Source organism: Bombina bombina, chromosome 4, assembly GCF_027579735.1.
Source record: "Bombina bombina isolate aBomBom1 chromosome 4, aBomBom1.pri, whole genome shotgun sequence".
Taxonomy (NCBI): domain Eukaryota; kingdom Metazoa; phylum Chordata; class Amphibia; order Anura; family Bombinatoridae; genus Bombina; species Bombina bombina.
In genome coordinates this window covers 259,926,525-259,948,917 of record NC_069502.1, presented here as the reverse complement: position 1 = coordinate 259,948,917, position 22,393 = coordinate 259,926,525, and the positions used below count along the sequence as shown (strand labels likewise).

General features: G+C 40.3%; 1 protein-coding gene across 3 annotated transcripts in view; it reads left to right on the top strand.

The window, feature by feature from the left end:
- The window catches only part of NGEF (neuronal guanine nucleotide exchange factor), a 336,405-nt gene that overhangs the window by 296,770 nt on the left and 17,242 nt on the right, over window positions 1-22,393 (top strand). For all 3 annotated transcript variants that reach the window (XM_053709926.1, XM_053709925.1, XM_053709927.1), the window contains 3 exons: window positions 20,242-20,316; window positions 20,395-20,484; window positions 20,908-21,071. In XM_053709926.1, coding sequence (XP_053565901.1) covers window positions 20,242-20,316; window positions 20,395-20,484; window positions 20,908-21,071 — 329 coding nt within the window. The remainder of the gene's footprint in view (window positions 1-20,241; window positions 20,317-20,394; window positions 20,485-20,907; window positions 21,072-22,393) is intronic.

Genomic DNA, 22,393 nt, shown 5'->3' with positions numbered 1-22,393 from the left:
CATGTCTGACACAGAGGAACCTACTTGTTCATTATGTTTAAAAGCCATGGTGGAGCCCCATAGGAGAATGTGTACTAAATGTATTGATTTCACCTTAAACAGTAAAGATCAGTCTTTATCTATAAAAGAATTATCACCAGAGGGTTCTGTCGAGGGGGAAGTTATGCCGACTAACTCTCCCCACGTGTCAGACCCTTCACCTCAGGGGACGCACGCTAATATGGCGCCAATTACATCAGGGACGCCCATAGTGATTACCTTGCAGGACATGGCTGCAATCATGAATAATACCCTGTCAGAGGTATTATCTAGATTGCCTGAATTAAGAGGCAAGCGCGATAGCTCTGGGGTTAGGAGAGATACAGAGCGCACAAATGCTGTAAGAGCCATGTCTGATACTGCGTCACAGTATGCAGAACATGAGGACGGAGAGCTTCATTCTGTGGGTGACATCTCTGACTCGGGGAAACCTGATTCAGAGATTTCTAATTTTAAATTTAAGCTTGAGAACCTCCGTGTATTGCTTGGGGAGGTATTAGCTGCTCTGAATGACTGTAACACAGTTGCAATTCCAGAGAAATTGTGTAGGCTGGATAGATACTATGCGGTGCCGGTGTGTACTGACGTTTTTCCTATACCTAAAAGGCTTACAGAAATTATTAGCAAGGAGTGGGATAGACCCGATGTGCCCTTTTCCCCACCTCCTATATTTAGAAAAATGTTTCCAATAGACGCCACTACACGGGACTTATGGCAGACGGTCCCTAAGGTGGAGGGAGCAGTTTCTACTTTAGCAAAGCGTACCACTATCCCGGTTGAGGACAGTTGTGCTTTTTCAGATCCAATGGATAAAAAATTAGAGGGTTACCTTAAGAAAATGTTTATTCAACAAGGTTTTATTTTGCAGCCCCTTGCATGCATTGCGCCTGTCACTGCTGTGGCGGCATTCTGGTTTGAGGCCCTGGAAGAGGCCATCCATACAGCTCCATTGGAGGAAATTATTGACAAGCTTAGAACGCTTAAGCTAGCTAATTCATTTGTTTCTGATGCCATTGTTCATTTCACTAAACTAACGGCTAAGAATTCCGGATTCGCCATCCAGGCGCGTAGGGCGCTATGGCTTAAATCCTGGTCAGCTGACGTGACTTCAAAGTCTAAGTTACTCAACATTCCTTTCAAGGGGCAGACCTTATTCGGGCCTGGCTTGAAGGAAATTATTGCTGACATTACTGGAGGTAAGGGTCATACCCTTCATCAGGACAGGGCCAAATCAAAGGCCAAACAGTCTAATTTTCGTGCCTTTCGAAATTTCAAGGCAGGAGCAGCATCAACTTCCTCCGCTTCAAAACAAGAGGGAACTGTTGCTAATTCCAGACAGGCCTGGAAACCTAACCAGTCCTGGAACAAGGGCAAGCAGGCCAGAAAGCCTGCTGCTGCCCCCAAGACAGCATGAAGGAACGGCCCCCTATCCGGAAACGGATCTAGTGGGGGGCAGACTTTCTCTCTTCGCCCAGGCGTGGGCAAGAGATGTTCAGGATCCCTGGGCGTTGGAGATCATATCTCAGGGATATCTTCTGGACTTCAAAGCTTCTCCTCCACAAGGGATATTTTATCTTTCAAGGTTATCAGCAAACCTGATAAAGAAACGGGCATTCCTAAGCTGTGTGCAAGACCTCCTAGTAATGGGAGTGATCCATCCAGTTCCGCGGACGGAACAGGGACAGGGGTTTTATTCAAATCTGTTTGTGGTTCCCAAGAAAGAGGGAACCTTCAGACCAATCTTGGATCTAAAGATCTTAGACAAATTCCTCAGAGTTCCATCATTCAAAATGGAAACTATTCGGACCATCCTACCCATGATCCAAGAGGGTCAGTACATGACCACAGTGGACTTAAAGGATGCCTACCTTCACATACCGATTCACAAAGATCATCATCGGTTCCTAAGGTTTGCCTTTCTAGACAGGCATTACCAATTTGTAGCTCTTCCCTTCGGGTTGGCTACAGCCCAGAGAATTTTTACAAAGGTTCTGGGCTCACTTCTGGCGGTTCTAAGACCGCGAGGCATAGCGGTGGCTCCGTATCTAGACGACATCCTGATACAGGCGTCAAGCTTTCAAATTGCCAAGTCTCATACAGAGATAGTTCTGGCATTTCTGAGGTCGCATGGGTGGAAAGTGAACGTGGAAAAGAGTTCTCTATCCCCACTCACAAGAGTCTCCTTCCTAGGGACTCTTATAGATTCTGTAGAAATTAAAATTTACCTGACGGAGTCCAGGTTATCAAAACTTCTAAATGCTTGCCGTGTCCTTCATTCCATTCCACGTCCGTCAGTGGCTCAGTGCATGGAAGTAATCTGCTTAATGGTAGCGGCAATGGACATAGTGCCATTTGCGCGCCTGCATCTCAGACCGCTGCAATTATGCATGCTAAGTCAGTGGAATGGGGATTACTCAGATTTGTCCCCTCTACTAAATCTGGATCAAGAGACCAGAGATTCTCTTCTCTGGTGGCTATCTCGGGTCCATATGTCCAAGGGTATGACCTTTCACAGGCCAGATTGGACGATTGTAACAACAGATGCCAGCCTTCTAGGTTGGGGCGCAGTCTGGAACTCCCTGAAGGATCAGGGATCGTGGACTCAGGAGGAGAAACTCCTCCCAATAAATATTCTGGAGTTAAGAGCTATATTCAATGCTCTTCTGGCTTGGCCTCAGTTAGCAACCCTGAGGTTCATCAGATTTCAGTCGGACAACATCACGACTGTGGCTTACATCAATCATCAAGGGGGAACCAGGAGTTCCCTAGCGATGTTAGAAGTCTCAAAGATAATTCGCTGGGTAGAGTCTCACTCTTGCCACCTGTCAGCGATCCACATCCCAGGCGTAGAGAACTGGGAGGCGGATTTTCTAAGTCGTCAGACTTTTCATCCGGGGGAGTGGGAACTCCATCCGGAGGTGTTTGCTCAACTGATCCATCGTTGGGGCAAACCAGAACTGGATCTCATGGCGTCTTGCCAGAACGCCAAGCTTCCTTGTTACGGATCCAGGTCCAGGGACCCGGGAGCGACGCTGATAGATGCTCTAGCAGCTCCTTGGTTCTTCAACCTGGCTTATGTGTTTCCACTGTTTCCTCTGCTCCCTCGACTGATTGCCAAAATCAAGCAGGAGAGAGCATTAGTGATTCTGATAGCGCCTGCGTGGCCACGCAGGACCTGGTATGCAGACCTAGTGGACATGTCATCCTTTCCACCATGGACTTCTAATACAAGGTCCTTTCAATCATCCAAATCTAATTTCTCTGAGACTGACTGCATGGAGATTGAACGCTTGATTCTATCAAGGCGTGGCTTCTCCGAGTCAGTCATTGATACCTTAATACAGGCACGAAAGCCTGTCACCAGGAAAATCTACCATAAGATATGGCGTAAATATCTTTCTTGGTGTGAATCCAAGAATTATTGATGGAGTAAGGTTAGGATTCCTAGGATATTGTCTTTTCTCCAAGACAAAGGATTATCAGCTAGTTCTTTAAAAGGACAGATTTCTGCTCTGTCTATTCTTTTGCACAAGCATCTGGCAGAGGTCACAGACGTCCAGGCATTTTGTCAGGCTTTGGTTAGAATTAAGCCTGTGTTTAAAACTGTTGCTTCCCCGTGGAGCTTAAACTTGGTTCTTAAAGTTCTTCAAGGAGTTCCGTTTGAACCCCTTCATTCCATTGATATTAAACTTTTATCTTGGAAAGTTCTGTTTTTGATGGCTATTTCCTCGGCTCGAAGAGTCTCTGAGCTATCTGCCTTACAATGTGATTCTCCTTATCTGATTTTTCATGCAGATAAGGTAGTTCTGCGTACCAAACCTGGGTTTTTACCTAAGGTGGTTTCTAACAAGAATATCAATCAAGAGATTGTTGTTCCATCATTGTGTCCTAATCCTTCTTCGAAGAAGGAACGTCTCTTACATAATCTGGACGTAGTCCGTGCCTTGAAGTTTTACTTACAAGCTACTAAAGATTTTCGCCAAACATCTTCCCTCTTTCTTTTTGGCTTCGGAGCATAATTCGCTTAGCCTATGAGACTGCTGGACAGCAGCCCCCTGAAAGGATTACAGCTCATTCTACTAGAGCTGTGGCTTCCACCTGGGCCTTTAAAAATGAGGCCTCTGTTGAACAGATTTGCAAGGCTGCGACTTGGTCTTCACTTCACACCTTTTCAAAATTTTACAAATTTGATACTTTTGCTTCTTCGGAGGCTGTTTTTGGGAGAAAGGTTCTTCAGGCAGTGGTTCCTTCCGTTTAATCCTGCCTTGTCCCTCCCATCATCCGTGTACTTTAGCTTTGGTATTGGTATCCCATAAGTAATGGATGATCCGTGGACTGGATACACTTAACAAGAGAAAACATAATTTATGCTTACCTGATAAATGTATTTCTCTTGTAGTGTATCCAGTCCACGGCCCGCCCTGTCCTTTTAAGGCAGGTCTAAATTTTAAATTAAACTACAGCCACCACTGCACCCTATGGGTTCTCCTTTCTCATCTTGTTTCGGTCGAATGACTGGATATGGCAGTGAGGGGAGGAGCTATATAGCAGCTCTGCTGTGGGTGATCCTCTTGCAACTTCCTGTTGGGAAGGAGAATATCCCATAAGTAATGGATGATCCGTGGACTGGATACACTACAAGAGAAATGAATTTATCAGGTAAGCATAAATTATATTATTACCCATTTCCCAGTTTTGCATAACCAACACAGTTATAATAATATACTTTTAACCTCTGTGATTATCTTGTATCTAAGCCTCTGCAAACTGCCCCTTTTTTCAGTTCTTTTGACAGACTTGCAGTCTAGCCAAACAGTGCCTTCTCCCAGATAATTTCTCGTGCACGAGCACAGTGTTATCTATATGAAATACGTGAACTAACACCCTCTAGTGGTGAAAAACTGTTAAAATGCAATCTGAAAGAGGTGGGCTTCAAGGTCTAAGAAATTAGCATATGAACCTCCTAGGTTAGGCTTTCAACTAAGAATACCAAGAGAACAAAGCAAAATTGGTGATAAAAGTAAATTGGAAAATTGTTTAAAATTACATTCTCTATATGAATCATGAAAGTTTATTTTGGCCTAGACTGTCCCTTTAAGCATGATGGAGGCACTCCAGCCTCGCTAGAAGGAATTATACACACCCACATGTTTATAATCTTGCTTTATTTACATTTTAAGTTTGTAATATCCCATTAAATTAAAAGCCTTAGAAACCATTAGCAATACCCATATCACTCCTCTGATAGTCTGGTACCCACATCAGTTCTTCTTTATTTAATACTTTAGGGAGGTAATCCTGTTCAAGCTCCCCACAATGCACTTTTTCCTAAGTGAGCAGAGATTTGATTTAGCCTGGCTTCATTATGGTATAGAAATACATTTGGAAGTGTTAGATCGCCCAAAGTATTTTCGGATTACTGTGGGCTTTTTCCCTCCCCATATATACTGAGAGAACAGACATTGAAACCGCATACGAATGGAGATAGTGATACATTGAAAAGAGAGAGTCATTTTAAAGAACCACTCAGTGCAGTAGAATTGCGTAATTGACAAGTGCATAATAAAAAGACAATGATTTAACATAAGCAATAGATTTTTTTTCAGACACATTTATTTTTCTCCCATTTCCTGGCCCCCTGTATCATGTGATAGACATCAGCCAATCATAGACTAGCATAAGTATACCCTGTGAACTTGTGCACATGCTCAGTAAGATCTTGTTCCCCAGAAAGTGTGCTTATAAAAAGACTGTGTGCAAAATTTGATAATGGAAGTAAATTGGAAAGTGTCTTAAAGCCGCAGGCTCTTTCTGAATCATAAAAGTTTATTTTGACTTGAATGTCCCTTTAAGAAGAACACTCATTTTTAGAGCAACATTATTATTATTATTATTATTATTATTATCGGTTATTTGTAGAGCACCAACAAATTCCGCAGCGCTAGATTTTCTGCCTATCTATTATATTTTTTTAACGTCCCATCTGTAAAGAAGTGTAGAGCACTATAGCAAACATGTTCTTTACATGTTTGTTACAGTGGGGTCGCAATATTATAAGTTTAAACATTTTCAGTGCAGTGTTAACCACTATAGAAATACCAAAAAACATGTATTACACAGTAAAAAGATAAAAAAAAAGCACTTTGGTAAAACAAAAATGCCGTAGCTAATGTCTTGTATTTAATATTAATATCCAGAATACAAAATCTTTTTCCTTAAAAGAAAGAAAAACAAAGCAAATGTTAAAAACATGTTTATTTAACCTATTAATGCCGTTATGCCGTTGTATTCCGTCACAACGGCACTGGGTTTTAAAGCCGTTATGACGGAATACAACGTCATCGCAAACGGCTTTCCTGAAACCTACTAGGCTTGCAGGATTTGATCGCGGTCTGGAGGGCGTTCCTACCATCATAGGGACACCCCCCAGATCCGATCCCATAATTGTAATCTCGCGATCGTTTATAACCCTGTCATGAAAGGGTTAAATCACAAAAAGACTTTACATACATATTATAGTATTTTACAGTATAATACATATACATAATACAGTGTATAGACATCTACAATATACCCACAATCCCCCAGATCCTATAAGTTTATTATTTATGTCCTAGATTCCCTGTTGTATTGTAACAAACAAGGTTACGTTTTAGGTTGACACGTACATTACATAGTATTGATTGGCAATATAAAAGTTTCTTTTAAATTAGACCTTCAATGTAGGTGGAGATGATGCTTTCAAAATTCTGCCAGTGTCATGGAATTGTTGCCTCCCACAGAGAAGTATAGGAAAGCGCCTTGCAATAGAGTAAATGCTTACAGGCTTACAGTTAGGTAAGCTCAGGAGAAATTTTGAAAAGCCTGGTAAATGGATCAAAATGCAATACACAGAAATCTAATTGCAGGCGGAAACTAAATATCACAAGAACCTTCTATAAATATTATCACTGTACACTGTCAAAAGCTTTCTTAGCATTCAATGATAGAACTAAGCAGTATAAATTGTTGTCACCTGTCTCTGCAAATATATTAAAGGGACATAAAACATATGCTAAATCACTTGAAAGTGATGCAGCATAGCTGTAAAAAGCTGACAAGAAAATATCACGTGGACATCTCTATGTAAAATGAAGAAATTTTACCTCAACGTTTCTTTAGCTCACAATAGTAATATCCCTTATTCAGTCATACTGCTTATTTCCGATTCCCCATAACTATGTAATTGTCTTCTGAATCTATTTCCTTCATGTTTTTGCTTCAGTTGCTTTATCTGATAGTATCTTACCTAAACTCATTGAACACAAAGCTTATCTAAATTTCTCACCTTTTGTTTAATGTTTCCTCTTTTACACAGTAAGATTTGAAGCCTTTCAACTTTTTTGTAACTGTCTTAGCAAGAACAACTATGCAGCTTCCAAGCTAGTCTTATGTCACCTCTACTTGTGCATAACAGCTGCTAAGTTATGGATCATAGCACCTGAATACCAGCTTATCTGTAGCTATCATTGTAAATAAGTGTGATTGTGTTTACATTTTCACAGAATGTGTTACTGTTGACTTGCAGTCTATTTAAAGAGCATGAATAAACTATTTCAGATTGCTGTACACACAGAATTCTTTCTCAAAAAACAGAAACATGCTTTGCGTGTTTTTCTTTATCTCTCTCTCTTGTGTAAATAAAGACTCTTTAGCTCAGAAACCCTATCACCTAGATTACGAGTTTTGCGTTAGGAGGGGTGCGGCGCTAACGAGCAGTTTATGCTCACCGCTCACTTACAGACAGCGCTGGTGTTACGGGTTTTTAAAAACCCGGCGTTAACCGCAAAAAAGTAAGCGAAGAGCAAAATTTTGCTCCACATCTCACCTCAATACTAGCGCTGCTTACATTAGCGGTGAGCTGGCTAAACGTGCTTGTGCACGATTTCCCCATAGGAATCAATGGGGGAGAGCCGGCTGGAAAAAAAACATAACACCTGCAAAAAAGCAGCGTTTAGCTCCTAACGCAGCCCCATTAATTCCTATGGGCAAATACATTTTATGTCTACACCTTACACCCTAACATAAACACCCCTAATCTTACACTTATTAACCCCTAATCTGCCACCCCGACATCTGCATTATATTATTAACCCCTAATCTGCCGCTCCGGACACCGTCGCCACCTACATTATACTTATGAACCCCTAATCTGCCGCCCCCAACATCGCTGACACCTACATTTTATTTATTAACCCCTAATCTGCCGCCCCCAATGTCGCCGCAACTTAACTACATTTATTAACCCCTAACCTGCCGCCCACAACGTCGCCACCACTATAATAAAGTTATTAACCCCTAAACCTAAGTCTAACCCTAACCCCCCTAACTTAAATATAATTTAAATAAATCTAAATAAAATTACTACTATTAACTAAATAATTCCTATTTAAAACTAAATACTTACCTATAAAATAAACCCTAAGCTAGCTACACTAACAAATAGTTACATTGTATCTATCTTACAGTTTATTTTTATTTTACAGGCAACTTTGTATTTATTTTAACTAGGTACAATAGTTATTAACTATTTAATAACTACCTAGTTAAAATAAATACAACTTTACCTGTAAAATAAAACTTAACCTACGTTACAATTACACCTAACACTACACTATAATTAAATTAATTAACTAAATTAAATACAATTAATTACAATTAAATAAAATTATCTATTACGAAAAAAACACTAAATTACAGAAGATAATAAAATAATTACAAGATTTTTAAACTAATTACACTTACTCTAATCCCCCTAACAAAATAAAAAAGCCCCCCAAAATAAAAAAAACCCTACCCTACACTAAATTACAAATAGCTCTTAAAAGGGCCTTTTGCGGGGCATTGCCCCAAAGTAATCAGCTCTTTTACCTGTAAAATTTTTTTTACAATCCCCCAACATTAAAACCCACCACCCACACCCACACAACCAACCCTACTCTAAAACCTACCCAATCCCCCCTTAAAAAACCTAACACTAACCCCCTGAAGATCACCCTACCGTGAGATGTCTTCACCCAACCGGGCCGAAGTCCTCAACGAAGCCGGCAGAAGTGGTCCTCCAGACGGGCAGAAGTCTTCATCCAGACGCATCTTCTATCTTCATCCACCCGGCGCGGAGCGGGTCCATCGTCAATACATCCGGCGCAGAGCATCCTCTTCAAACGACAGCCGATGACTGAATGAAGGTTACTTTAAATTACGTCATTCAAGATGGCGTCCCTTCAATTCCGATTGGCTGATAGAATTCTATCAGCCAATCGGAATTAAGGTAGTAAAAATCCTATTGGCTGATGCAATCAGCCAATAGGATTGAACTGGCATTCTATTGGCTGATTAGAAAAGCCAATAGAATGCCGCTCAATCCTATTGGCTGATTGGATCAGCCAATAGGATTTTTACTACCTTAATTCCGATTGGCTGATAGAATTCATTGGATTGTACCTAGTTAAAATAAATACAAAGTTGCCTGTAAAATAAAAATAAACTCTAAGCTAGATACAATGTAACTATTAGTTATATTGTAGCAATCTTAGGGTTTATTTTATAGGTAAGTATTTAGTTTTAAATAGAAATAATTGAGTTAATTGTAGTTATTTTATTTAGATTTATTGTAATTATATTTAAGTTAGGGGATGTTAGGGTTAGGGTTAGACTTAGATTTAGGGGTTAATAACTTTAATATAGTGGTGGCGACATTGGGGGCGGCAGATTAGGGGTTAATAAATGTAGGTAGGTGGCGGCGATGTTAGGGACAGCAGATTAGGGGTTAATAATATTTAACTAGTGTTTGCGATGCGGGTGTGCGGCGGTTTAGGGGTTAATATATTTATTATAGTGGCGGCGATGTCCGGTTCGGCAGATTAGGGGTTAAAATATTTATTTTAGTGTTTGCGATGTGGGGGGCCTCGGTTTAGGGGTTAATAGGTAGTTTATGGGTGTTAGTGTACTTTTTAGCACTTTAATTAAGAGTTTTATGCTATGGCGTTGTAGTGTAAAACTTTTAACTACTGACTTTTAAATGCGGTACCAGGCTTGACAGGAGAGGGTCTACCGCTCACTTTTGGTCAGACTCGTAATACCGGCGCTATGCAAGTTCCATTGAAAATATAGGATACGCTATTGACGTAAGTGGATTTGCGGTATTTCCGAGTCTGGCCAAAAAAGTGAGCGGTGAGCCTGTCATTTCAAGACTCGTGATACCAGTGGGCGTTAAAAAGCAGCGTTGGGACCGGCCAACGCTGCTTTTTAACCCTAACGCAAGACTCGTAATCTAGCCGTATGTGTCTGAATGTGTAAATCACTTACACTTAAAGTGACAGTCTACTCTAGAATTTATATAGTTTAAAAAGATAGATAATCCCTTTATTACCCATTCTCCAGTTTTGCATAACCAACCTCTGTGATTACCTTGTATCTAAGCCTCTGCAGACTGCCCCCTTATTTAAGTTATTTTGACACACTTGCTTTTTAGCCAATCAATGCCTTCTTATAAGTAACTCCACAGGCGTGCGCAGAATGTTATCTATATGAAACACATGAACTAGCGCCCTCTAGCTGTGAAAAACTGTCAAATGCATTCAGATAAGAGGTGGCCTTCAAGGGCTTAGAAATTAGAATATGTGCCTACCTAGCAGTAGTGGACCTAATCAAAAGAGGGCCCGGTGCAAAGTTTTTTTGGGCCCCCATTGGTAACTCAGTAATAATCAATAGTAATAATAAACCTGCTGTCCTGTATAATGATTTTATGGATAGATATATCGACCTGCAAACTGCACTAATAAAAGGCTCCCCTGCCTTAGGATTGTAAACATTCTGCATTCTCCTTACATGGGGCAAGATATTCATTTAACAGTATTGATTCTTTCTATCTGTGAAATGTTTTTTAGACCACCAACTAGAAAGATCTGTAATAATAATAATTTATAGAAGTTTATAATTAAAGGGATAGAAAGGTCAACATTGAAATATGCATAGGTGCATTTTAATTTGAAATCTAAGCATTTTCCCATTATACTTCTATAAGCAAAAAATGCTTCTAGTATACGTTATTACTGTTTTTCTACAGCATACACAGGGCCGCCACTAGAAATTTTGGGGCCCCGGACTTAACCATTGATCAGGGCCCCCCCCCCCCTTGACATGTGCAATTTTTGACCAAGTGACTAAAACGTATATATGCACTTTATTCTTAAGTGTCTATTTAAACTTGGAAATGTTGTAAAGGTAGTAACATACACTGAAACACACACACACACTCACACATAAGGATTCACATATAGACACTCTAGCAAACACCCAAAGAAACTCAGACACAGACACCCAAACAGACACTTAGCACTTGTTTACATTGACCTGACAAGTAATGAGGTAAACTACAGTTTTGTAAAAAAAGGAGATTTAGAAAACAAAATATGGAGTTCTGATTATCTTTTTGTAAAGGAAGATGCCAACTAAATGATAACAACAGCATGCAGTGGCTGAAAGGAAGGGCCCTGAACTGCCTAAACAATAATTTAAAGGTTAAATGGTAGATTGGTGACTTCCGGAAACGTCTCATTAGTCTCAAAGTCTGTAGAACGATGTGAATAATCAGTAGTAAGGTCAAAATGTCCTAAAAACGAACAGACAATGGACACACACACACAAACTCAAACTTGCACATACACCCAAGGAAACACCAACAGAGACACCCTCAGAAAACACAGAAAGACATACATACACACCCTCACTGAGACATCAACAGAAAACACACAAAGACATACACACACCCTCACAGAGACACCCACAGAAAATACACACCCTCACAGAGACATCTACAGAAAACACATACATACATACATACATACATACACACACACACACACACACACACACACACACACACACAGAGAGACATCCACAGAAAACAGACATACACACCCACCCTCACAGAGGCATCCAGAGAAAAATACACAAAGACAAATACACGCCCACCCTCAAAGAGACACCCATAGAAAAAGCTCAAAGACATATGCATACATCCTCACAGACATCCACAGAAAATGCACAAAGACATACACACCAACCCTCACAGAGATACCAACAGAAAAAAAATACATACACACTCATAGAGACACAAACCAAAGCACAAAGACATAAACACAGACACCCACAGAAACACTCACAGGAGGAAACATTTATGCACCTTGCATCCCCTAAATCAACAGTGTGTGACATACATGATAAAAAAAAAAATGCAGAAATTAAGAGATCACTTTTTAAAGAATCATATTTGTAAATCTGCAAACAAAAATAATTCTGTGAATTCAAAATTGTACATTAATGATCTGGGTAGATGGCTAGATGAAGAAAAGTACTTTTAAAAGGTTGACATATGTTTGTTTGATATTTTCCCCATTTTCCCCAACCAAGAGCACGACTTCAAATATAGTGTACAAATGTTCCCATCTGTCAGCTGCACTTGTGGATTTTGAAAATGATGTACTCTATATGGTCTTGGTGGAACCATAAGCTGTGGTACTCATACCATTAGATCTGGTTAAATGCAAGATTTAAGCTTGTTGGTATGCATTTCAAAATTAAGTCAGCTGTAGAGTAAACTGAACAGTTTTAAGTTAACCTGTTTCATTTCCAACACTGAGCAATCTAACAGGCCCATTTATCAAAGGGCTTGCGGACCTGATCCGACACTGCGGATCAGGTCCGCAAGACCTCGCTAAATGCGGAGAGCAATACGCTCTCCGCATTTAACATTGCACCAGCAGCTCACAAGAGCTGCTGGTGCAACGCCGCCCCCTGCTGACTCGCGGCCAGTCGGCCGCCAGCAGGGAGCTGTCAATCAACCCGATCGTATTCGATCGGGTTGATGTCCGGCGATTCCTGTCCGCCTGTTCAGAGCAGGCGGACAGGGTTATGGAGCAGCGGTCTTTAGACCGCTGCTTCATAAGTTGTGCTTCTGGCGAGTCTGAAGACTCGCCAGAAACACGGCCCTTCAAGCTCCGTACGGAGCTTGATAAATGGGCCTGCAGGTCTGAGAGTATAACATGTTATGCAGATGTAAAAATCTTAGATAAAATGCCTCCTTGTATCTGGAAAGTCCTTGCATAAAGGGGCAGTAAACTGGGATGTAATATATATCCTTTGTGTATTGAGGAGGAAACATTTCTGCATGGTTTTAAATATAGAATTTCTACAGCATTGTCAAGTAATCATAAATAAATACACTGCTGCTAAAAAATGTGTTTTTATGGACCCCTGGCCCCACCATACAACTACTACCACACTGAAGTTAAAATCTTAAATTTCACAAAGAAATAAAAAACATTTGCTAAGTAATTCCTACCTCCTCTGCAAATGAAAGTGATCAGGTGTCTGACTCAGGCACACACTCTACAAACAAAGTGCCAAGTCTGTCTCACACTGTGCATAGTGGTTTAGTGCACACTCAGAAATCCTCTCAAATGCTATTACTTTACTCCTTGTAATAACATTTCCCATGCTCAATTAGCACTCTGCTGTAGTACCCACTGGTGGCTGCCAACATTAATTTTTTTTTTTTTTTTTTTTTTTAGTTCTTGCCTCATGGGGCCCCCCTAGCCCATTGGGCCCCTGACAGGAGTCACCCCTGTCACCCCCTGATGGCGGCCCTGAGCATACACACATATCCTGTGAAGGCCTGTGCACCAATATTCAAACACCACACTCAGAGAGCTGGCAGTGGTGTGTATTGCTTCTGAAGATGTAATTTGTGTCATGCAAGCCACTGCTGACTCTCTGAGAAGGTGTAGTGTCTGAATACTGGTGTGCAGGCCCACACAGGATATGTGTGTATGCTGCAGAAAATATGTAATAACTTTTACTAGAAGCATTTTTATAATTAAAGTATATTACAAAAATGCTTATATTTCATATAAAAATGCACCCATCTATTACCTTTACTATCCCTTTACATTTAAACAGATAATCCGTAGATGGAGTCTGATACATAAATATTTATGTTTATCAGTTTGCTAATGGAATGGACAAGATTTTCAAATTTTAGTAGCTACTTTTTAGGAAAGTTTATCTTTCAATATTTCGGATTTCAAGAAGTGAAACACACCTTGGTATTCATTAAAATAGTTAGGAAGTGCACATTCAGGATGTGTGAGAAATAACAGTACATTGTCTGCATATAACAAAATGTCATTATCTGTTATCAATCTACATCCCCTCAATAGTATTATCAAGTCATATCTTAGTAGCTAAATTTCAAACACACAAGCAAACAATAATGAGGAGAAAGGACATCCTTGTCTAGTCCCATTTGTAATAGGAAACGAATAAGACAAGGTTTTATTCAGTCTAATTCTGGCTTATAGAGATGTGTATGAAAATATGTCTTCTCAATAAGTCATTTACCCCATCCAAATTTAAAAAGGAAATGTTTTAAAAAAGACAAACAGATGTGGTGAAAATCTTTTTCCTCTTTTTGTTTCCTATGGCATGGAGAGTCCACAACTTCATTTCAATTTCTATTGGGATATTCAACTCCTGGCCAGCAAGAGGAGGCAAAGAGCACCCCAACAAAGCTGTTAAGTGTAACTTCCCTACCTATAATCCCCAGTCATTCTCTTTGCCTCTGTCAATGGAGGATGTGCGAAGACAATGTCTGAAGATCTTTAATACTTTTATGGGTACTTTTCCCTGTAGCTTTTATCTGCCCTGCAGCTGGATCCACAGGTAAGTTGCCTTTGCCTCCTAGGTACTGAAGGACAGCACTTTTGAGGTTAACACTCAAGTGGATCTCTTTTGGGACTTAGTTTATCCTTTGGTTAAGGGTACATTTAGGGGCAACTTTATTGGCAACAGGGTCAATAATCTACAGGCACTTTATATATATATATATATATATATATATATATATATATATATATATATATGAGACAGTAAGAGAGACTTAAGGGTTAATGCAGAGCTTTTCTGTGTTAAAAGTCTCCCCTTTTTGTGCATATCGGGGGGTTTTTGGGATCAAATTATTATACTTTTCATTATAATTTTTATTCTCATTCTAAAGTGGGACCTGACTTCTGTAGCTATGGACTCAGAACATGATCAGTCAATTTCTATGGATAAATGTTTATTATGTTTAGAGGCCCAAATTGTCCTGCCTATGCAATTTTGTTCCTCATGCTTAGCTAAGACTTTAAAATTTAAAGACAAGTTACTCCCTTCTGAGCCAAGTGTCTCTCTGGATAATGCTGTGCGTCATATGCCTCAGCTTTCTCCTCAAACATCCCAAGCCTTAATTGTTTCTCATACTGTGCCTTCTGCTTCTCAACCTCCTGGGGGTGTTTATTTACATGGGGATTTTGCCGTACAGATAACTTCTGCAGTATCTGCCGCTTTGTCTGCTTTCCCTACTTCGGGTAAGCGTAAGAGAAAATCTAAACATTTGTCTGTTAGTAAGGTTTCTGACCCCTCTAAATCTGTGCTGGTCAGCCTTTCCCAAATGTCTGATGAGGAGGATACTTCAGTAGCTTCTGAAGGTGAGATTTCAGACTCGGACACTATGGGGGGAAAATCTTCTGAATCCGAAGAAGTTAATTTCAGATATAAGCTTGAACATCTCCGGTTGCTTCTGAAGGAGGTTCTAGCTACTTTGGATTACTCTGAAACTTTGGTTGCTGTCAACCCTAAAAGGTCTACTAAACTTAATAGAGTTTATGATTCTCCCTCATCCATGGATGTCTTTCCTGTTCCAGACAAGATGTCTGAAATTACAGCACAGGAATGGGATAAGCCAGGGGTTCCCTTTTCCTCTTCTCCTGTTTTTAAAAATATGTTTCCTGTTGCTGACAATATTCGTGACGCATGGCACTCGGTGCCTAAAGTAGATGGAGCTATCTCTACTCTAGCTAAAAGAACTAAGATTCCTATAGAGGAAAGTTGTTTCTTTAAGGATCCCATGGATAAGAAGCTAGAGGCTTACTTAAAGAAGATGTACATCCATCAAGGTTTACAGTGGCAACCTGCGGCAAGTATTGGTACAGTTGCGGGAGCGGCATCTTATTGGCGCAATGCCCTGTCTGATCTGATATCAGAAGAGACTACGGTTGAGGAGATCTTAGATAGGATCAAAGCTCTTAAACTGGCCAATACTTTTATCTACGATGCCAACATGCAGGTAATTAGAATGGGAGCAAAAATGTCTAGCTTCACTGTGCTAGCTCATAGAGCTCTGTAGTTAAAATCTTGGTCGGCTGATGTATCTTCAAAGGCTTACCTTATAAAGGTAAACTCTTTTTGGTCCTGGTCTAGCGGAAATCATTTCCAAAATTACAGGTGGAAAGGGATCTTTCTTACCGCAGGACAAGAAGAATAGACCTAAGGGTCGCCAGAATTCTAATTTTCGTTCCTTTCATAATTTCAAAGGACAGAAGTCTTCCTCCTCTTCTTCCAAAGGAAGGGACTCTCTCTTGTGGTGGATTTCACAGGAAAACCTGGCTTGGGGCACTTGCTTCCTGAGACCTTCCTGGGTGATTGCGACTACGGACACCAGGCTGTTAGGCTGGGGAGCAGTTTGGGGCTCTCTAAATGCTCAGGGCCTGTGGACCCAGGAGGAGTCTTCTCTCCCCATAAACATCTTGGAGTTGAGTGAAATCTTCTATGCCTTGGTAGCTTGGCCTCAATTATCTTTAGTCCGGTTTATCAGATTCCAGTTGGACAAAATCACATCAGTGGCTTACATTAACCACCAGGGAGGAACTCAGAGTTCTTTGGCTATGAAGGAGGTGACTCGCATTCTGTTGTGGGCGGAAGCTCACAATTGTCTCCTATCTGCCATCCACATTCCAGGAGTGGAAAACTAGGAGGCAGATTTTCTGAGCAGACAGACTTTTCTTCCCAAGGAGAGGGCTCTCCATTCGGAAGTGTTCTCTCAGATAACCCTCAGGTGGGGGGTTCCAGAGTTGGACCTAATGGTGTCTCGTCAAAACTCCAAAATTCCAAAGTATGGTTCAAGGTCAAGAGATCCTCAGGTCGCTCTGATAGATGCTCTAGCGGTTCCTTGGATATTCTCTCTCGCATACCTGTTTCCTCCGTTTGCTCTCCTTCCACGAGTCACTGCTCGTATCAAACAGGAGAGAGCATCAGTAATTCTAATAGCTCCTGCATGGCCTTGCAGAATCTGATTTGAGGATTTGGTGAAGATGTCATCTCTTCCTCCTTGGAGGTTACCTCTGAGGAAGGACTTTCTAATTCAGGGTCCATTCCTACATCCGAACCTGGATTCTCTGAAGCTGACTGTTTGGAGATTGAACGCCTAGTTTTATCTAGACGTGTTTTTTTTTATACCATGCTCCAGCATCATAAGCCTGTTACTCGCAGGATTTACCATAAGGTATGGCGTAAATACCTTTATTGGTGTAAATCTAAGGGTTTCTTCTGGAGCCGGATGAGGATTCCCCGGATTTTATCCTTTCTTCAGGAGGGTCTGGAGAAAGGGTTATCAGTCAGTACTCTGAAGGGTCAGATATGTGCTCTGTCTATTCTTTTGCACAAATGCCTGGCTGATCGGCCAGATGTCCAATACTTTTGTTCAGGCCCTGGTCAGAATCAGGCCTGTGTTTAAACCTGTTGCTCCTCCTTCGAGTCTTAACCTTGTTCCTAAAGTTTTGCAGCAGGCTCCGTTTGAGCCAATGCATGTTATTAATATAAAATTGTTATCTTGGAAGGTTTTGTTTTTCCTTGCTATTTCTTCCACTCACAGATTTTCTGAGCTTTCGGCTCTGCAGTGTGATTCCCCGTACCTTATTTTTCATGCAGATAAGGCGGTCCTTCGTACTAAATTGGGTTTTCTCCCTAAGGTGGGGTCGGATTGAAACATTAATCAGGAGATAGTTGTTCCTTGTTCCTTTTTTTTGTCCTAATCCTTCTTCTCAGTCATAATGAATGTCTTTTGCATAACTTGGATGTTGTGCGTGCTCTAAAATTTTACCTACAAGCTACTAAAGATTTTCAGCAGTCTTCTGTCCTGTTTGTTGTTTTCTCTGGAAAGCCTAAGGGTCAGAAGGCCACTTCTACTACCCTTTCCCTCTGGTTAAGAATTATGATTCGTTTTGCTTATGACAGCTGGACAGCAGCCTTCTGAGAGAATTACGGCTCATTCCACTAGGGCTATCTCTTCATCTTGGGCTTTCAAAAATGAAACTTCTGTGGAACAGATTTGCAAGGCGGCAACATGGTCCTCTTTGCATACTTTTTCCAAATTCTACAAATTTGATACTTTTGCCTCGGCTGAGGCCTCCTTTGGGAGAAAGGTTCTTCAAGTGGTGGTTCCTTCTGTTTAGGTCCTCCTGTCTTGTTCTCCCTCCCTTTTTATTCTGTGTCCTCTAGCTTGGGTATTGGTTCCGACTAGTAATTGGAATGACGTTGTGGACTCTCCATGCCATAGGAAAGAAAACAAAATTTATGCTTACCTGATAAATGTATTTCTTTCCGACATGGAGAGTCCACGACCATGTCCTCTTTTTAAAATTATAATTAAGCAGTTTTTTTGAGTAAACCTCAGGCACCTCTATACCCTTGTGTTTCTTCTTTTTCCATTTTCCTTCAGCTGAATGACTGGGGATTATGCGTAGGGAAGTTACACTTAACAGCTTTGCTGGGGTGCTCTTTGCCTCCTCCTGCTAGCCAGGAGTTGACTATCCCACTAGTAATTGGAATGACGTTGTGGACTCTCTTGGCCAGGAAAGAAAGAAATTTGTCAGGTAAGCATAAATTTATTTTTTTCTGCTTTTGTGGAAAGTACAGCGATGGAGATGCGATTTTTCTTAGCATGTAAGATCAGATGTATTGCCCTTACTGTATTGTCTCAAGCCTTTCTAGTGTGAATAAAACTAAATTGTTCTCCACAAATTATGGGCTAGATTACAAGTGGAGCGCTAATTTAACGTGCGCCTCTAAAGGGGCAAATCTTCCAGTTTATGGGCACACGTGAAATAACCAGCTATTACAAGTGGTTAGTTAATGCTACCGCATTACAAACAGATATAAGATAAGGAGTCAAGTGTGTGTACACAAAGTGATAACATAATGAGATCTGATATTACCTGCAAGCTCAACCCACGTCAATAGATTAAAAACACAAAACCAGCTAATTCATATACACAAATAAACCTGAAAATATAATTTTTCATACATTTTATACTCTGCAGCTGGTATAACTAGTAATTAAAAATGCATTAAGGGAAAAACAATTTTACAGTTTACCGTCCCTTTAAGAGTAAAATATTCCTGAATGGACATGTCAATTTTTTTTTTTAAATGAAGGGGATTATTTAGTAAGGAATAATCTAGGTGCCAAATATGTTTGGCCACTGTAGGCAACAAATAATATCCAATTGGTCATACCAGATTCTGGGAAATAGATCGGTGCCAGTGAAAAGTAAGACTAGTGACAACTAGCAGAAAATAATCCCTTCTGGAATACCTGGCATGAGAAAAAGATTAAAAAGTATAATCTCTAGTATCTGTATGTAGAATTCTCCAGACATCATGAACCAGTGAGTCTGTAAGAACTGATTTCACTTCATGAATTACCCTATTGGGGTGGAGGATCTAGTTCAGGATCTAGGGTAAAGTTAAAATTGCCTCCAAGTATTAATGAGCCTTTATGATGATCAAGTAAAGTAATAAAAAAAGATGTTTTATGTTTGTGGCATAAACGTTCATAAAAGTAAAGTTTGGGTGTTGACATATTTAATCACATTATTGATCTATTGTCATTAGCAACTACAATGAAAATAGAAGATCATATGTTATATCAATTTGGAGTATAAATGATCAGTTGTTTGGGGAGCTTACATTTTAAAGCAAAACAGGACTTCACTGCAACTGACCAATCAGATTACTGAGTTGCAGGCCACTCCCTCCTTACTCTTCAAACTTCTTTAATATTACTGGCAACATTGCACCTTAAGCTCAGTCCTATATCTGATCTGTATTTTGAGAAACCATGACCTGACGTACAGCGCTGCGGAAACTGTTGGTGGTCTACAAATAAATGATAATAAAAAGATATTACTAATACTATTTGATACTGTTCAAGGGTTGTGGAACATACATCAACACAATATTTATGTCAATAAGTAAGTCTGTTTTCTGTTTTTTTGCTTAAAGAATATTCTGACAAAGGTGGAGGAAGGATCAGAGAAAGAGGCTTCAGCCATGCAGGCACACCGTGAGCTTGAAAAGGTAAGCATCTGTATCTTCTTACGTGCTCATCATGTACTCTATACTCTGTGTCTGACAAATATCTGTCATACCCATCAGCTCGTGCACGCCTGTAACGATGGTGTTAGGAAAATGAGCCGCACAGAGCAGCTAATCAGCATAGAGAAGACACTTGAATTTAAAATCAAGGTATGAAGCCATTTTCTGTTATGTTTTTTCTATTGTTGATGTAAAGCTAGAAACAGTAATGTATTTGTTTGTTTTAGTCTAACTGGTAAACTACTCTTTCTAGCCTTGCAAAAACCTAACTTTTCCATTTTCACTTCAAATACATTTATAGATGAAATTGATAGATACCAATATATGTGAAACCCTTGCTGCATGATTAATACAACTTGCATGTACATTGTCACTGCATTAGGTTAGTCCTCTATAATGCCTGTCACATGGTAAAATGGCCATCAGACAGAAAACTTATTCAGCTTGGACCTTGCTGCCTTCTCTCCATTATTTATGCTCCGGTAGATTTCCTTTCCGTTGCTTTGTTCACATTAATCTCTGCATTTTCTGGTCCATTCCTATACATTTCATGACTTTAGCTCTCTCTTCCAGTCTGTGCCAATCATTTCTCACTCCCGGTGGTTGTTGAAGCAAGGTGAATTACAGCAGATGTCTGGTCCACGCACATCTCGTACACTGCGTACTAAGAAGCTCTTCCGATCAGTATATCTCTTCCTCTTCAATGACCTTTTGCTGCTGTGCAAACGCCTTACAGGGTAAGTATCCATTCAAGCTTATGTTTACATTATTGTCTGTTGCTTTGTTAGTGATAGAAGCATCTATTTTTTAAGGCTACAAAATGTGGTGCTAGACGCTCTATTGTGCAGCATCCTTTACAAACTCAGATTGTTCTAATTATTTTCATCCAGAGTCTTCTTACTGAATGAAGGTACCTTTAAGTGATGTCTTCCAAGATCTTCAGGGGGTTAGTGTTAGGTTTTTTTTAAGGGTGTATTGGGTGGGTTTTATTTTTAGGTTAGGGTTTTGGCGGCAAAAGAGATAACTGCCCTTTTAAGGGCAATGCCCATCCAAATGCCATTTTCAGGGCAATGGGGAGCTTAGGTTTTTTTAGATAGTATTTTATTTGGGGGGTTGGTTGTGTGGGTGGTGGGTTTTACTGTTGGGGGGGTTGTTTGTATTTTTTTACAGGCTCATAACTATAATGTAGGTGGCGGCGGTGTCTGGAGCGGCAGATTAGGGGTTAATAATATAATGTAGGTGTCGGTGATGTCGGGGACGGCAGATTAGGGGTTAATAAGTGTAAGATTAGGGGTGTTTAGACTTGGGGTTCGTGTTAGGTGTAGACATAACTTTTATTTCCTCATAGGAGTCAATGGGGCTGCGTTACTGAGTTTTACGCTGATTTTTTGCAGGTGTTAGACTTTTTTTCAGCCGGCTATCCCCTTTGATTCCTAGGGGAAAATCGTGCACGAGCACGTTCCACCAGCTCACTGCTGACTTAAGCAGCGCTGGTATTGGAGTGCGGTAATGAGCAAAATTTTGCTCAACGCTCACTTCTTCCCTGTTAACGACGGGTTTCTGAAAACTCGTAATACCAGCGCTGCAGGTAAGTGAGCGGTGAGGGAAAACTGCTCGTTAGCACCGCACAGCCTCTAACGCAAAACTTGTAATCTAGGTGATATTGTTTTATGTATTTGAGTGTGTTTGTGTACACAAGAATATAATAAGATAATGGGAGAAGTAAACATATAATTCATGTATAGCTATTGAAAGAAACGAACAACTGCTTCCTACCAGGCTTAGAAGAGTAACATTATTGTGTATTTGGTGTTCTTGGCTACAAATGAGATGCATTTTTGGTATCCTTTATTGAAAGAGCAGTAATGCACTACTGTGAGCTAGATGAACGCATTTTGTGAGCCAATGAGAAGAGGTATATGTGTACAGCCACCAATCAGCAGTTGTTTCCAGTTGGGCTTTGCTGCACCTGACCCTATCTATGTATGCTTTTCAACAAGGGATACTAAGAGAACAAAGCAAATGAGATTTTAGTAAATTGGTAATTTATTTAAAATTG